Below are 17,378 nucleotides of genomic sequence, written 5' to 3'. Positions count from 1 at the left end.
CCAGTTTGGAAGTGCAGTTTGTCCACATCCAAGGACAGAACAAGTTTAGACGTTCTTTCTTGACATCTCACAGCCGTCTCGCTCTTGTAACTGATGCACAGATATGAGCACACCTGCTTGATTTACATGTTAAGGGGTGTATAAAGGAAAATCGTCATGTCACAATTCTCCAAATTTCAAATCCTGGCATTTCAAAAGGGTGGAAAACAAAAATTTGTATTTTAAACTGGAGAATTAGCTTTGAGGTATGAAACTTGCAGTATTGAAATTCCATTTCATGACCCCTTTAAAATGACAGTAAAATTTATTCCTGTGATGGCAAAGCTGAACTTACAGCAGCCATTACTCCAGTCTTCAGAAATTATTCTAATATGGTGACTTGGTGCTCAAGAAACATTTCTTATTATTCTCAATGTTGAAAATAGTCAAGCTGCTTATTAATATTTCTGGAAACATGATACATTTTTTCTTAAGGATTTTTTGATTAAAGTTCAGAAGAACATCATTTATTTGAAGTATTTTTGTAACATTATTCATAATTTACTGACCAAAAACTTCTGAACTGTTGTGTATGTGTAAATGTAAAATGACTTAAGGGGACTTTTGCAGCTGGCCTATAAACCTCTAATTGTGTGTAAGGTTGAGGTATGACATCGTCTTGGCGTAAACACAATAACAGCATTCCAGATGTTCCAGCAAGAGCATCAATCTTCTTCCAGAGCAAAGACTGCTATGCTAAGATCATTCCTTGCAAACATTGCAACTTTTCAACTCCCTCTACAAACACTCTGCTGAGCCAGAAGATTGTCTATGTTGTTGCATTAGTTTTAAACGAAGACTATAGCGCAGAAGAAATGAAACACTTTTGATTGAGTGCGATCACATTCCAATCTGGTGACAGCAGCTTTTTAAACTGAGATTGTTCTGAAATCTCCCTGATGTCTTTACATCTTTGCCCTTTGAAGTTAACACAGGGACAGTTTTTCAAATTCATCTGAATAATGTGTATCATTGGTTGTGCCCTTTCAGCAGACTCAACTGTAGCCTAAATTCCAACCCAAGAATTAATCTGAGCCCATCTGTTTAGACAGACAGTTAATCCAGGACTGGTGTTGAACCCATTCTCCTGTAGATCCACACAAACATCTGGATCAGAAACATGTTGTACTAGGTGGGAGTGCTGTAAGGTGGAATTGTCTGGATGTGGGCATTACGGAAGGTCATGTGATTATAAGATGTGTCATGAAACTTAGTGAAACAAAACATAATTTTATGTTTATTATAATACTATGTATAAAACCGAGGTAAGGAACTGATTAAAGAGAGAATCTGATGCTGCTGCTACTACATTTTCAGTACAGACTATACAACTGATTTTGATTTCTATGTCAGATGGCAACAGTACTTCAACTGCCAAATGTTATTTTACTCCGAAGCTTTTGCTTTTATTTTGACAAAGGTAAAAATAAATGAAGAACACTACTGTTTAGGAAAAAAAAACAAAAACTGTATATCCAACAGGATCAGATTTCTCAGAAGCACTTTGAGTTAACTGAAAATAGTAGGTAATTTTCTCCATAATTCTACACTTGTGCCTTTTTTGATTAGGATGGGATTAAAATCACAAACTATGTTTATGAAACCTAACCTCCTTTCAGATAGTTCCATTTCAATAGGATCTGTAAGTTTTTTGAAAGTCTCGTATGCTCACCAAGGTTGAATTTATTTGATCAAAAATACAGTAACAACAGTAATATCAAGGTAAAAAAAAAATCATTTTTTTTCTATCCGTATGGGGGCATTTGGTAACCAAAAAGTTTTACCTGGACCCCCACACACAAACAATATTAAATAAATCTACTGATTTAGTCACACAGAGGGATCTGCTTTTTTATTGTATTATGTAACAAGCTCTCATTGCTGAGATTAGGGTGTAATTGCGGTAGGAGATGGGGGCCAAGAATTGAATGGTGATTTTGTAATGCAATCCAGCCCTCAGAGATTCCTGTGATGTTGACATCTCACAGGTCCAGGCAGTGACACACAGCTACCAGTAACTTCTCTCTCAATGCTGCCATTCAATACCATTTGAGGTTTAGGAGGTTTAAAACTTATCTACTCTTTCTGGAGGCCCAGTGATCTTAAACAAGTTCTAACTAAAGTATAAGCCTTTAGTCACACAAAAATGGAGGAGGATTAATTGACCTGCCTGAGGGTGCAAAGATTGTACCATATAGATAGATCGATCTGCCAAATTCTCTGCCAATGGAGAATTTATTGTGGCTGCGTGGGTGGAACTCAAATCCATCATGAATTTGATAAACAGTCCATTCACATTGAGGTGAAAAAGAAAGCAGTTTGTGGACGTTTATGGAGAGCAAATGTGAATACATTAATGCAAACAGCTGAACTTACTTTTGCATTGAACTTTATTAGCCTTCTGTCATCTCAGAACCAATTCCAAAAAAAAAAAAAAAAAACCTCAAGTGTGCTCAGGATTACTGTTACCAGGGCTGCTCAACTGAATCAAGGGTCTCAGGAATTTAATTAAACATGTGAAAGGCAAAACTAATATGACTTTAATTAATCAGTGGCTAAACCTTGGACCTGAACACAGAGTAAAAACTATACTCAAGTATACTAAAACACGTCACAAAAATTGTATGTAATCAACCTCCAAAAACAAATGCATGTTAAGTAGCTGTTGACAGCTTTCATTAAAATTAGCCTTGGAGAAGATGATGGAGAAGATGATGGGGACAGAGGCTCTGGTCCAAAACCTTAGTGAGCTGCCTACTGCCTTCTAATTCAGTGATGTGGAAAGCAACACAATTAAAGATTAAATGGGCACATTAATTTTTTTTTTTTTTTTTTAAAGTACATAAATGAATAATTTATAATAAACTGCAACATTTCATAAAAAGTAAGAACCATCAATTTCACATTTCATGGTGACTTGTGACTTTAATGAGCATGTTGCTAAACTAACAGCTGATACTCTATTAAACATAAAAGAACATGATGCACAAACATTGGGTAAAATAATTAAAGGGTTAGTTCACTCAAAAATGAAAATAATGCCATTTATTACTCACCCTCATGTCGTTCTACGCCTCAAAGAACTTCGTTCAGAACACAAATTAAGATATTTTTGATTAAATCCGATGGCTCAGGAAGGCCTCTATTGAGAGCAATGGTACTTCCTCTCTCAAGATCCATAAAGGTACTAAAAACATATTTAAATCAGTTCATGTGAGTACATTTGTTCTACCTTAATATTATAAAAGGGATGAGAATATTTTTTTGTGCACCAAAAAAACTAAATAATGACTTTTTAACAATATCTAGTGATGGCCGATTTCATAACACTGCTTCTTGAAGCTTCGGAGCTTTACGAATCAAATCAGTGGATCGGAGACCAAAAGTCACGTGATTTCAGCAGTTTGCAGTTTGATACGTGGTCCGAATCATGATTCGACTCAAAAGGTTCATAACGCTCTAAAGCAGTGTTTTGAAATCGGCCATCACTAGATATAAAAAAAAAAGTCGTTTTTTTTTTTGCCGCACAAAAAATATTCTCGTTGCTTTATAATATTAAGATAGAACCACTGAACTCACATGAAGTGATTTAAATATGTTTTTAGTACCTTTATGGATCTTGAGAGAGGAAGTGACATTGCTGTCTATGCAGGCCTCGCTGAGCCATCGGATTTAATCAAAAATATCTTAATTTGTGTTCTGAAGATGAACGAAAGTCTTACGGGTGTAGAACGACATGAGGGTGAGCAATAAATGACATTATTTTCATTTTTAGGTGAACTAACCCTTTAATTTGTAGTTACATGGAACTATTTTTATTGATACATTTGTTTAAAGACGTTTCTCTCACCTCATTTTCTCAGTGCATTCTGTGACAGATAGATGTGATGCCTCCTTAGAACTTGGCTAAAATTATTTATATTCACATTAAGTTTTTGGAACAACCAATATCTGCATGCAAATTTTGGAACCAATTCACACTATACCGACTAATGTGGACCATCAACAGATTACAGTTTGTCACTTCTCAGACATACCAGGACCTGACAAACAAGCAAAGGCACTGACCAACGGCAACAGAGGTAACACTGATCCAACAAAATGTGACAAAGTGCCTGTTGTCGCTGCAGTCACTGTCTGTCAGTGATCTCACTACATCAACAGACTACTAGGGCTTCGCCCTAATAGTCGACTAAACGTTAGTCGATGAGAAAAGGCTTGGTTGACTAAATTTTAAATTAAGTCAGTAGAAAAAAAAAGCTCCACAGAAATTGGCAAAGTCACAAAGTCATGGCTGGTCCATGCGGGAAATATGTTGGGCAGAAAATCCAAAGTACTGTGGGAACTGTAGGAACTGTGGGAAAAGGTCATGTGCAACCTCAAACATGACTTATTATTTAAAACATGTAAGTAGTAGTCTAACGTTAGCCAATTTACTTGACCGTCGCTCTAACGTAAACCTAGATAAATGTGCACTAATATTAGACACATATCCAAGTGTTCATGCAGAACGTGGAAGCTAAACCGCCATCGGAGTCCATCTTCTCAAAGGCCTGCTTCATTGTGAGCAAGACACAGAGCTCACTTCTCCTCAACAATGTGGACAAACACGTTTTCCACCAACTAATCGACTAATGGCTTAAATGAATGACAAAGAGTCGACTAGGAAAATCTTTAGTCAGTGGAAGCCCTACATACCACAGAAATCCATAGACACACAACCACAGAAATAGCCAAAAAGACACTTACACACTGAACATTGGATCATAACCTGGCTCTTTTCCTCCTGATAAGGTATGCAAATACCAGCTGGGGACACTATCATTGTTAGCTGTTGCATAAAAGGCACAAGAATAGCTGGAGACCAGTCCTACATGCACTTTACACACATAACCACCCGTGTGCAGTGATTCACTGTTCAAATCTCTCTGGAACAGATGCCCTAATCATTGGGTTTTGAAATCAGAGCCTCTTCAATGCTCTAAGTGGACCCTGTGGACTACACTTGCCAACAAAACCCCACTTTAATTGATTACTGATTGAAAGCATTCAGAAGGTCAGAGTTATTGAAATGGTTGATGTGGAGGAGGTTTGGTGACACAGATAGAGACACCAATTAGCTTTAAAAAGCATGATTAAACACTTAAGAAATCAATTTAACAATGCTCTTTCGGGATGGAGAATGGAGAACATGGAGGACATGGAGAATTGCTCTCATAGGCTCCAGGCTCTCTCCGAATTTAATTATCTCTCATTCCACTGGAATGGATCAGGACGCATGGGACGGGCCAGACCCTCAGCGAAGAGCCAGAAACACAGACCGATGCAGATGAGAAAACCCAGCTCACTCTTTATGAGGATGATATACTGCCAATAACGGTTGTGTGAACAGCCAAACAATATGAATTGCTCCTGCCGTGGGAGCTCTTGTCACAAAAAAAACAAAAAACAAATATAAGATCAACCGAAAACAAAGTCATCAAAACTGACGGGAAAAAAATGCTCAAGACAAAATACCACAGACTAAACTGAAATATCTAAAACTCTTTTAAATCAACTCCTGATTTTTATAGCACCCAGGCAGACCAGCATGTACAGTGTCTCCTGATGTTAGTCACATTTTATTGCCATCACCCTATATAGGCCAATTTTCCCTTCCCTTCTTTCCTTCACGTGTTTGTGGTTGGAGAAGCAGTACTGTCGACGGCCTGACACAGCTTCCAGAAGAATACTGCTGTGCGATTGACAGATACAAACCATTTGTACTTTAAGTCACTGGTTGATTATTCCCAGCTACCCTTAATAGTTCTGGGAAATTGTGGGGCTTTTTGTAAGTCAGAAGGCATTGTTGTTGTTACTGATCAAGCAAATAATTCTTCTGCCGGTTGTTAATGTGAGCCTGTTTAGAGTGTAAACTCATGTCAAGTGGTATAAAATGACCTCAGAGAGATGATTTGTAAATTAAATTAAATTAGTAGAGAGATTTAATTTTAATATGCTGGACATGTAATGTATAGTATAGCATTAAATATAAGTGGTTTTAACCCTATAGGAATTGAGGAATGCCAGTTGTGTTTTCCTTATTTCAGCAGCTCGTCTTTTCTGTGTCAGGCATTCTCCATAAAACAGGCAAGACTATACTTACCAATACTCTAAAAATAAAGTTCTCCATGTAGCCAATGGGCTAAATGCATCAATAAATTACAGAAATTTACAAATCTTTTACAAATTTACAATTCTGTGTGTGTTGAGGAACACAGTTAGGCTTGTGTGTGCGAGGATATGCTTGACATTTACACATGAAAGGCTAGGAGAAATTAAAGATTTGTAACATTACATATATAATCTCTAACCAAGGTGTTGATGACCAATTACATTTCCACATACTGCCATTGTAATATACTCCATGTATACTCTACTAATGCACTAATTGATTAAAGTCGCAATGAAATCAAAATTGACAGTTTATTATAAACTATTCATTTGTGCACGATTATTTATTTTTTATTTATGTGCTACATTAACTTCCCTCTCCCTTGCCAAAGGCATCATCCCAATCCAATCCGATCAATTTCCAATGGACAAATTTGAGTCCTGTTGTACATAAACTGTTTCACTCAGATATACTTCATAATGGGGGGAAAATAATAATATATATCTTTTATCCGATGCAGTACTTGAGGAAGGGGGCTGGGATAAATTCACCACTAAAGATCAGTAGCCAATTTTATGCCTTAAAAAGAATTTGACCTTTGATCTCACAAGCTCTCCAAGCTTGTCTTTAAATGCAGAGTCCAAATTCTGAGAGGCACAACAGATTTACTGCTCTGAGATTGCAATCAGAGTGCATATGGTGTGTATGACAGCAAATGCATCTGAAGTGGACAGGAATGGGATTGAAGAGTGAGTAGAAGATAAAGCACAGTGATTAGCCTCTTAACGTGCAGAGGCAAAACCACAAAAAACATGGTTGGAGGGAGAGAAAAGACAAGTCTAAACAGACTACAATTTGAATGAAGAACAAAATGTAAGGGCAGCAGGGTGCAAAGTCACAAAGTAATTCCTTCTCTTGAATGTTCAAATGGGTAATTTATGCCAACAGAAACTGAAATAATAAAGTACTGGTGGAACATTGCAGCCAGTTTAATGTCAGTCATTATTCATCAGAGGAGTTTTCTTTTTTCTGCGGTAGGCTCTCCCTGAACAAAGGCTTTGACTTAGTTTTGGTGTATGTAATGAAGTATCCAGATGCCAGTGCTGTGTTTTGATGGTGCAAGCATAACAAAGCACATGTTCATTTAATATAACCCAAATCTATCAGACAGTATTAGTCCCAGACTGCACTGCAACAAAATGGCCATGAAAGTACACTGATATAAAGAGTCTGACGCTGAAATGAACAAAGAATGTACTAGAATCACCAGAATGGTAACAATATCATATTTCGTCCTGTTCAGGACTGTATGTATTGTACATGTTTTGCCCTAAGCTTACAAAAAAAAAACGGTTGGTGTGGCTATATTTTCATAATAGTAGGCTATTCAATATCAAGGCTTGTAATTTAAATATGGTAACTGTAACAGGTGTGGACATACGCCAGAGATAACGTCTGTTACTTGTACTTGATAATACAGCTTAGTCTACACCATTTTGAGAAACATTTTAAACAGGCTGACTGAAGATTTGAGGTGGAGGAGATGTGTTCATTAAAGCTGCAAGAAACACTGTCGTCTGCACTGGAGTGTTTGCATATAGTGCTGTGAGAACCGGAGGAACATGTAAAGGGGAGAGAGGTAAATCAAGTGGACATTCCTAGCTATGTTGTCTGTGAAACCCTGCTACACATCCGGCAACTGAACTTTGACCCCTGGAACCTGTGACTATGCAAAACCAGGAAGCATGAGACACAGCTGTGAAAAAGCTGTGAGAGCTTAACTTAAAAACATACTTGAACAGATCTGTATAGTACTGCAACAATATAAACTTCATCTAAAACCATTTCTTGTAACAGAAGCAAAATGGCCAGTCATGTTTTGTGAAGTAAAGCTTGTCCTCATTCCCTCTGTCCCTCCACCCTTCTGTTCCCCCAGGACTACATTTAACCTACTTCTGTGTGAAACTCACTTACAGATGGTGCTCACTTTTTTTCCGTTTTCCCCTTTATTCCATATTTTCCCACAATATTATGCCCACAGACTCATGAATCCATGAGTAAATGAGAGATAGTTTTGCCCCAGCTTCCAATTTGATGCTTTAAAAAGTTCATAAAGAGATTGTAAAACTAATCCATATGAATTAAGCAGTTTAGTGTTTCGAAGATGAACGAAAGTCTTACGGGTTTAGAAAGACATGAGGGTGAGAAATTAATTTTTTTTGGGGGGGGGGTGAATTTTAAAAAACAAAACAGTTCTTTTAAATTGTAATGAGGTAACATACCACAAACCATTCAACAGTAGTGTATACATTTTTTGCACTTTTACATTTACGCTTTTGGCTGACATTTTTATCCAATGTGACTTGCATTACATAAATACATTTATGTAATGCAGTCGCTGTAAATCAAACTCATGGTCTTGCTGTTGCTAACTGCTCTACTGTTTGAGCTACAGGAACGTTTAGTGTTGCAACTGTAACAAAAAATAACTTTGTGGTACTAATACAGTCATCTTATCCTATCTTAAAACATGAAAAGAGAAGTGGGGATGTTTCTGTTAGAGACTGGCAGAGCTCTGCCATTGCATTTTGCTTTTACAGTACAGTACAGTACATTTAATATCCCACCGGTATTCTTTCATTTTTAGAATAAGCAGGTTTTTGATAGTTATCAGCATATTGTTGTGCATGTAAACATTACTCAATGCAAATTGAAGGGATTTTTTTTTTTTTTACCAGCTTCATCATCTGCCAAGTGAAAATTGTAAGACCGATTGCTTTGAAAAGTATAAGCACATTTCTCCTTGACAAAATACACAGTTTCAAATATAATTTAATAGCTGATAAGATAAAGGATGAGTTACGTGCTAAAGTTTAGACGTATAAAAGCAAGCACCACTAATAACTGATGAAAGGATCTCTGTAAAACAGTAGCTGATGTCTAAAGGAGGGCAGACAGTGCCATGTCCAGTTTTAAGACACCCCAACTGTTTACCTACATCTGTTTGGTTCACAGCAATCTGTTTCCTGAAGTGTTTACAGGAGGCAGTTTAGAAGCCTCAGTCTGTCCCCGCTGAGAGCAGGTGCACCACTGAGTCTCAGCTGCTAATCTCATTGAGCCATTGTAGCCCAATAACACGGCGGCCTGTGCGGGATAAGACCCTTGTTCCTCTGCCTGCTTGTTGCCGGCCAGGAACTGAACTAGCAACCTTATGGTGTGTATAGTGTATAGTGACCAGAAGAACTTCTGAACTCTGAGACACCCCGATACAGGACCACTTTATGTCCATGAAAAGAGAAAATAGGACAAGCAGGTGGGAAAAACCCCCATTCATGATTGTAATGCAAAACAGACACAACAAACTACTGAGCATGAACCTGTAGACTGCAGACATAATGTGCTGTTTTTGTGGTGCATTGTGGGAGAGAGATAAGTACCTCATTAACATTATGCCCTATGTATATGAATCGACTGCATCTGGAGTCTCAGATAAGACATATAATATATGGTAGAAATATAATACTGACATTAATGTGTCTCTGAGAGTGTATAAGATAAAAACAGCCAGTGAAAGACTTATCAGTTACAAACACTAATAATAAAAGCACCATTAACGAATTACAGCCTAAAATCCTCTGTCTATCTCCAACCGTTGCCGTCCGTCAGCCGAATAATGGGAGTGAATGGGAACTTGGATCAATAAGAGTCGAAAAACCTTGCATAGACAAATCCAAATCAAACCCTGCGGCTCATGACGACACATTGATGTCCTAAGACAATAAATGATCGGTTTGTGCGAGAAACCGAACAGTATTTATATAATTTTTTACCTCTAATACACTACTATGTTCAACTGCGTTCAGCACTTGCTTAGTGATGTCTGATCGTGCTCTGACAACGGCAGTAATGTCTCGCGCGTATACTTCAATGAGTGCTAGACATCACTGTCGTTGTCAGAGCACGATCAGACCTCACTAAGAGAATGCTGAACGCAGTTGGACATAGTAGTGTATTAGAGGTAAAAAATTATATACTGTTCGGTTTCTCGCACAAACCGATCGTTTCGTGTCTTAGGACATCAATGTGTCGTCACGAGCCGCAGGGTTTAATTTGGATTTGTCTATGCAAGGTTTTTCAACTCTCATTGTTCCAAGTTCCCATTCACTCCCATTATTTGACTGACAGACGGCAGCGGTTGGAGAAACTGAAGAAACAAAGTCACCTACATCTTGGATGTGCTGGGGATAAGCAGATAAACATCAAATTTTCATTTTTGGGTGAACTATTCCTTTAAAGGTGCAATGGCATTGCAGCCATTGTGGATGTGTGTTTGTGTGTGCTGTATACCTAAAGTGCCACATTCTCAAAGGTTTCGTTTGATACCCTGTTGCTAAGACACTAAAGACAAACAGCCATGAATGCACATGAATGGGTTCTAAGCAATGAAAAAGAGAATGATTTGCTTTCATAATCTCACATTTTTCATTAGCATGCTCTTTCGGGGTGTAACTCTTCCAGTGGAATCTAAAGAATGAGGTTCTGCTCGATTTGTCAAAGCCGACATGGTCCCAATAACACACTGAGCAGAGAAACTGGATCCTCTTTCTTTCTTTAGCTTTCTCTTTGTTCATTTAAGCACGTCAATCCGTACCAAAAGATTAAATATATGAAAAAAAAACATTTTTATAAAGTAGTGGTCAACGATAAAGATTTTACAGTGATCAAAGATAATATCAGGACCAGTGTTTCCCAACCTTTTTCTTGCCAGGGCACAGTTTTGATAAGTAAAAAATCCCACCACTATGCACCTAAACAACAAAAATTGCACAAACACGCATTGCTTCAACTGGGGCATTAAAACTGGATATAATATAGTAATCACGTTTAATGTAAAAACTTGAGCTTAAGTCAGGTAAGAACACAATAAGGTCATATATAGGTAGCTATACAAAAGTTTGGAGTCGCTAAGATTTTTAAAATGTTTTTTATAGAAGTCTTTTGTGCTTACCAAGGCTGCATTTATTACATTTAACCTACTTCTTTGTGAAACTCTTCCCCTTTATTCCATATTTTCCCACAATATGCCCACAGACTCATGAATCCATGAGTAAATGAGAGACAGTTCTTGACCCGACTACCATTTTGACACTTCAAAAAGTTCATAAAGAGATCGTAAATCTAATCCATATGAATTAAGCAGTTTAGTCCAGACGTGATTGCTTTATATAATAAACAGATTTAATTTAGGCTTTTATTCACATATAAACATCATCAACTCACACATCAGTTTTGGTAAACGGAAGCTCAAGCATGTTCGCCTGACATGCGAGAATCAATGTGGTTCATCCTTGTGTATTATGCAGCACAAATCAAATCAACCAGTGAAATTTGTGTCAATACCCAGCCCTATTGGCCACTGACAATAATCCCAAAAATCTCTAACTGAATGGTCTATAGGACGCACAGATTTAAAATGATTATTAAAGGTGCCCTAGAATCACAAATTTAATTTACCTTGGCATAGTTGAATAACAAGAGTTCAGTACATGGAAATGACATACAGTGAGTCTCAAACCCCATTGTTTCCCCCTTCTTATATAAATCTTATTTGTTTAAAAGACCTCCGAAAAACAGGTGAATCTAAACATAACACTGACTGTTACGTAACAGTCGGGATCATTAATATGTACGCCCCCAATATTTGCATATGCCAGCTTATGTTCAAGGCATTACACAAGGGCAGCCAGTATTAACGTCTGGATCTGTGCACAGCTGGATCATCAGACTAGATAAGCAAGCAAGAACAATAGCGAAAAATGGCAGATGGAGCAATAATAACTGACATGATCCATGATTACATGATATTTTTAGTGATATTTGTAAATTGTCTTTCTAAATGTTTCGTTAGCATGTTGCTAATGTACTGTTAAATGTGGTTAAAGTTACCATCGTTTCTTACTGTATTCACAGAGACAAGAGTCGTCGCTATTTTCATTTTTAAACACTTGCAGTCTGTATAATTCATAAACACAACTTCATTCTTTATAAATCTCTCCAACAGTGTGTAATGTTAGCTTTAGCCACAGAGCACAACCTCAAACTCATTCAGAATCAAATGTAAACATCCAAATAAATACTATACTCACGTGACCGACACATGCATACAGCATGCATGACGAACATCTTGTAACGATCCATTTGAGGGTTATATTAGCTGTGTGAACTTTGTAAATGCACTGTATTATAGTCGGGAGCTCGGGGGAAAGGGAGCGCGCGATTTAAAGGGGCCGCAGCCTGAATCGGTGCATAGTTAATGATGCCCCAAAATAGGCAGTTAAAAAAAATTAATTAAAACAAATCTATGGGGTATTTTGAGCTGAAACTTCACAGACACATTCAGGGGACACCTAGGACTCGTATTACATCTTGTAAAAACTGGCTCTAAGGCACCTTTAAAACTTTATAGTTATTGTCTTTGGTGGGAATGGGCTTTAAAGGGTTAGTTCATCCAAAAATTATCCCATAATTTACTTACCCTCAATCCATCCTAGGTGTATGAATTTCTTCTTTCAGTCAAACACAATCAGAGTTATATTAAAAAAATATTCTGGCTCTTCCAAGCTTTATAATGGGAGTGAATAATAACCGTGATTTTGAAGCTGAAAAAAGCACATCCGTCCATCATAAAAGTAATCCATATGGCTCCAGGGGGTTAATAAAGGCCTTCTGAAGTGAAGTGTAAGAAAATATCCATATTTATAACTTTATAAACTAGAACTATGTGAGTCGATTCCGGTGGAAGAGTCAACTTTGACCTGATGCATGACGTACTGACGAACGTGGAAGCTCTAATTAGATGTCTAAAATGAGAATTTTTAAAGAGAAATACAGAGGTGCTTGAGTTTGTTGCCCAGCCCTATTTGTTTGAACTGCGAGAGGCGTCTACTCTCACCTAAGCTTATGCTACTCCTACATCATATACCGGAATTCGACTCTCTCATAAATGCACAGGCGGACGTTACCAGAAGCTAGTGATTATAGTCTATAAAGTTATATATATGGATATTATATATGGATATAAAATGCATTGTTTCACTTCAGTAGGCCTTTATTAACCCCCTGCAGCCATATGGATTACTTTTATGATGGATGGATGTGCTTTTTTGGGCTTCAAAATCTCAGTTACTCTTCACTCCCATTATAAAGCTTGGAAGAGCCCAAATGTTTTTTAATATAACTCTGATAACTCTGTGTTTGACTGAAAGAAGAAAGTCATATACACCTAGGATGGCTTGAGGGTGAGTAGATTATGGGATCATTTTCATTTTTGGGTGAACTTACCCTTTAATTCTTGTGCAGAAATAAACCTTTGAATAATCAAATGCGCATGGCTGCTTGAGTATTTATCATCTATGGAAACAGAGGAACAGAACAGGAAGGAAGAGAGATGAGCATCCCTGTAATGATTACAATTACAGAGCAATTTCATCAAAAACTCACATCAATGGACAGACTAGAGCACACACACATAGACACACACAGACTCGCACAACAGTTTCCTTAGCAACCACTGCTGCTGTATAACCTCTACCACAGTAATGATACACCTTATGAAAGTCTGCAACAAGATGAATCAGACTAGAATCTTTCAACAAGGTCTTTTAAGGTTCAGGTACCAATCACAAACAGGAAGCACTAAAAAAAGCCAGCCAAATGCAGTGATAATGGTTTGCATAAGTTGATGTATTTAACGTATCATGACTGTGAATGTCTTAATGAGAATTTTAACTGCATGTGCCCGGCTCTATGCAGACCAACCATTAAAAAGCAAGCTTATCAGCACCCTCTCTTCCTTCAAGCTTCACTGCCCTCTGTCAGCTCAGCAAGCCAGGACACCTCTGGAAACTAATGATTTCATCCACACCAGGATTTTTTATCATCACATTGATCTGATTTCGTCCATTTCAAATGCAAACCTGAACGGTGGAAAAGCTGATGAACGAGTCTGAGATCAGATTAAACTGGCGAGATTTTCCACATTGATACTACTGCTATTGGTCTGTCATCACTCTGAGAGCTTACTCCTGTCAATCAAGCACTCTATGAACTCAATCCACACTGATAAAGAGGACAGAAGGATGAAGAAACGTGAGAGAGTGAAAGAAAAGAATGAGTGAGGGGAGGAGGGCAGAGGGAAACAGGACCGTGGCTTAGTCAGACAAACGGCTCTCTGTTTGGACTATCACTGATGTCTCTGTCCTGTTTTTCACTTTCTCTCTCTCTCACCCTCTTTTTCTCCTTCGTGCATTACTCCTCAATCCATCTTGCATTCCACGTCCTATCAATGTCCCCGTCTTGTTTTTTTTTTCTTTTTTCAATTTCTCTCTCTAGAGATTACCACACACTCTGTTCCTACTATTTAGCCAATCTAATCTCTGTATCAGTCCATCTGAGGAATGATGGTGTTGGGACATTCATGACATAACCCTCTTCTGCCTCCTTACATCAGATACACAAGGCATTGTGCAGAATGAATGCGGAGGGCATCTCAGTGCACTAGAACGAGAGCACTCACTGTGCCTGGCACCGCAAGCAAGTCAATGCGCCCACACAATATACCACCCCCAGTCATATGCCACTAAAAACAACTTCACAACACAAGAGAACTTCAAACAGACTGACACAATTTTGGCCTCTAGAGTTACTGTTTCTCGTGCTCTCTGGGCCGTTGCTAGGGGGGCGGAAGGTGGTTCGCAATACATTTTTTGAGGATTATTTGATGAATATAATGTAAAGTCTTTACAGTCACTTTTCATCAACTTAATGCATCCTTGCTGAATAAAAATGTATCTATCTATCTATCTATCTATCTATCTATCTATCTATCTATATATATATATATATATATATATATATATATATGTGTGTGTGTGTGTGTGTGTGTGTGTGTGTGTGTGTGTGTGTGTGTGTGTGTGTATATATCAATTATCTCAAATTGTGACATATCTATATCAGATTGCTGCAAAACTGTTTTGAATCCAAAATAGGGTAAAACATTTTAAAGTGATGAAACAATGCATTAAACACAACTGGTGCAAGATTAATGCAAGAGTCTTTATGGAATTCACATATTGGAATCATACTATCATACTGCTGATTCACTCATTTACTACTAATTTACAGATCTACTAATGCACCTTTAATTGTTCTAATTAGGCTGAGTTTACCCTACTAAGGGCTTAAGCCTCTATTTATAAACCATACAACTGACATCTGTGTGCTATCATCTGAAACCACAGTCAAAGTGCAGGAATGTGTTTAGAATTAGTCACAAGCAAACGAAATCATGAAAATTGACGTGATTGCACAATTCAGGCAATGATTAAAAGAGCAAATCCTTTACCTGGGTAAAGAATGGCGTAGTGTTTTGACCCTGACCCTTAAAAATGTCTTTTGATGTGAGACCTGTTCAAGAGACCCCCAAAGCAACCTGTGTGGTCTTCTAAGTGCATTGTAAATAGACTCAAAAATTGTTCAGAGCTGCAGCGTGGGCCGAGTAAAAACCCAGGGTCTGAACAAGTGTTCTTCATGAAAACTACACCAAAGACAACAGCAGAATCTAGAATAATATACAACATTAATGTCCTTCCATCTATCTCAAGGCTGTTTTCGAAAGATAATCATTCATTAACAATCGTTCCATGTTAGGCACAGTTTAAACCAAAATAAAATGATTATTTTTTTATAACTGTAGAGTCTCATAAAAAGTTAACACAGTTTTACTGCCCTAGCAACTATTTTATTTGGCAGAAACCATGGTGACCCATTTTGTGGAAACTTTTGTGTTAGGCCCAATACAGTCAGAGAGAATCCCAGATCTTACCTGGATGAAGAAATGGAAAAGTCTCCACCATCCAACAGTCTGATTTTGCAGAAAAGCATCCCGTTCACAAACGGCACAGCCGTGAGCTCCTCCAGGGTGAAGTGTATCTGAAACTTAAACTTCTTCTTTTTTATTAAAAAAGCCATTCTTTTAAGACTGAACTTTGGGTGTTTGAAGACAGAGGTAGATGAATACAGGGAGATGTGTTTCTTTTAATCTGGTGCTTGGAAGTCCTTCTCAATGTGTGTGCTTTGGCTCAGCATCTCTGAGGGGACTGAAGCTGTCCAGAGGAACCTGGGGGTATAAAACAAGGGAAAATCAACCCTAGACTTCTCAGACAGACACAAGACCAATTAACATTAGAAACTACATCATAACTTACCTTAAAACCAATACAGGGGCAGCACTGTGGGAAGGCTACGGTCTTTGCTGAAAAGCAAACACATTCCCTGGAGAGTTAGTTACCTTGAAGAGATCCATTATATCCAGGTGTAAAGGTCCCTGGGACTCCACTGGCACCATTCACATAATCAAGGAAAATGCTCTTTAAGAGCTACTGACAATATTTGGCGAAATGACCATCATCTTTTCTCCCTTTAATCGCAAGTAAGTTACCGCCTGTAGTTTTCAATGTCGTAAGTGAAAATCTGAATAGAGACAGTTAAATACTTACGTCGATGAGCAGTTTTCATATGGAAGCCAGGACAAAAATCACTGGACGGAACGATTTTAAAAAACGACCCATAATATAACTACTAACCAGATGTAAATCGTATCGAAATCAACTGTTTAGCTTTGAGTCAAAAGCAGAATGACTCTCCGGGCTGAAACTGTCTTTGGCTCTTTAGTGAACTCCAATAAGCGCCGCCTCTATGGACGCGTGGAGTTCCCTAAATACAGCCAGCTCCTCAACAGTTCACAGAAACTCACGTTACAGCCACAAGAGCGCAACAGTACTTCGACTTCGCTATAACGCCAACAAAACGCAAGACATGTTGATTTCAGACGCGTTGTTAAGCTTTGCCATTATGTAGGTTATGATGCTGGCTTTGTAGATTCATCAATAATACCATAATTCATCAATAAAACCCTCAGCAGTTTGTAGGGAGGACGAAAACAAACGTTCGTGTTGTCAAGGAGAATCACTATCCTAGTGAATAATGAGGATTTCTTTCTCGCGCTTGTGTTGCGTTAAAGCAGAAAAGATTTGCTTTGGTTTTGTTCTAAAATGAATGTTGCGCCATCTCGTGGACATATACTTGGCAATGTAATTTGGATGACATGTAAATCATTAGATGTTAT

The 17,378-nt window shown here is 38.0% G+C and overlaps 1 protein-coding gene across 4 annotated transcripts in view; it reads right to left on the bottom strand.

Annotated features, from left to right (window-relative positions):
* eeig1b (estrogen-induced osteoclastogenesis regulator 1b) overlaps positions 1-17,160 on the bottom strand; it is a 37,419-nt gene extending 20,259 nt beyond the window's left edge. For 2 of the 4 annotated variants that reach the window (XM_067407056.1, XM_067407057.1), the window contains exons 1-3: positions 16,750-17,160; positions 16,459-16,505; positions 16,077-16,370 (exon numbers count right to left, since the gene is read on the bottom strand). In XM_067407056.1, the coding sequence (XP_067263157.1) occupies positions 16,077-16,222 (146 nt within the window). In that variant the 5' untranslated portion in view covers positions 16,223-16,370; positions 16,459-16,505; positions 16,750-17,160. The remainder of the gene's footprint in view (positions 1-16,076; positions 16,371-16,458; positions 16,506-16,749) is intronic. The other 2 variants (XM_067407058.1, XM_067407060.1) reach the window with 2 other exon arrangements.
* Between the last annotated feature and the right edge of the window lie 218 nt (positions 17,161-17,378).

This window comes from Chanodichthys erythropterus, chromosome 13, assembly GCF_024489055.1.
Source record: "Chanodichthys erythropterus isolate Z2021 chromosome 13, ASM2448905v1, whole genome shotgun sequence".
Taxonomy (NCBI): Eukaryota; Metazoa; Chordata; class Actinopteri; order Cypriniformes; family Xenocyprididae; genus Chanodichthys; species Chanodichthys erythropterus.
Note: the sequence above shows the minus strand (reverse complement) of the source record. Positions and strands in the feature narration are given on the sequence as shown.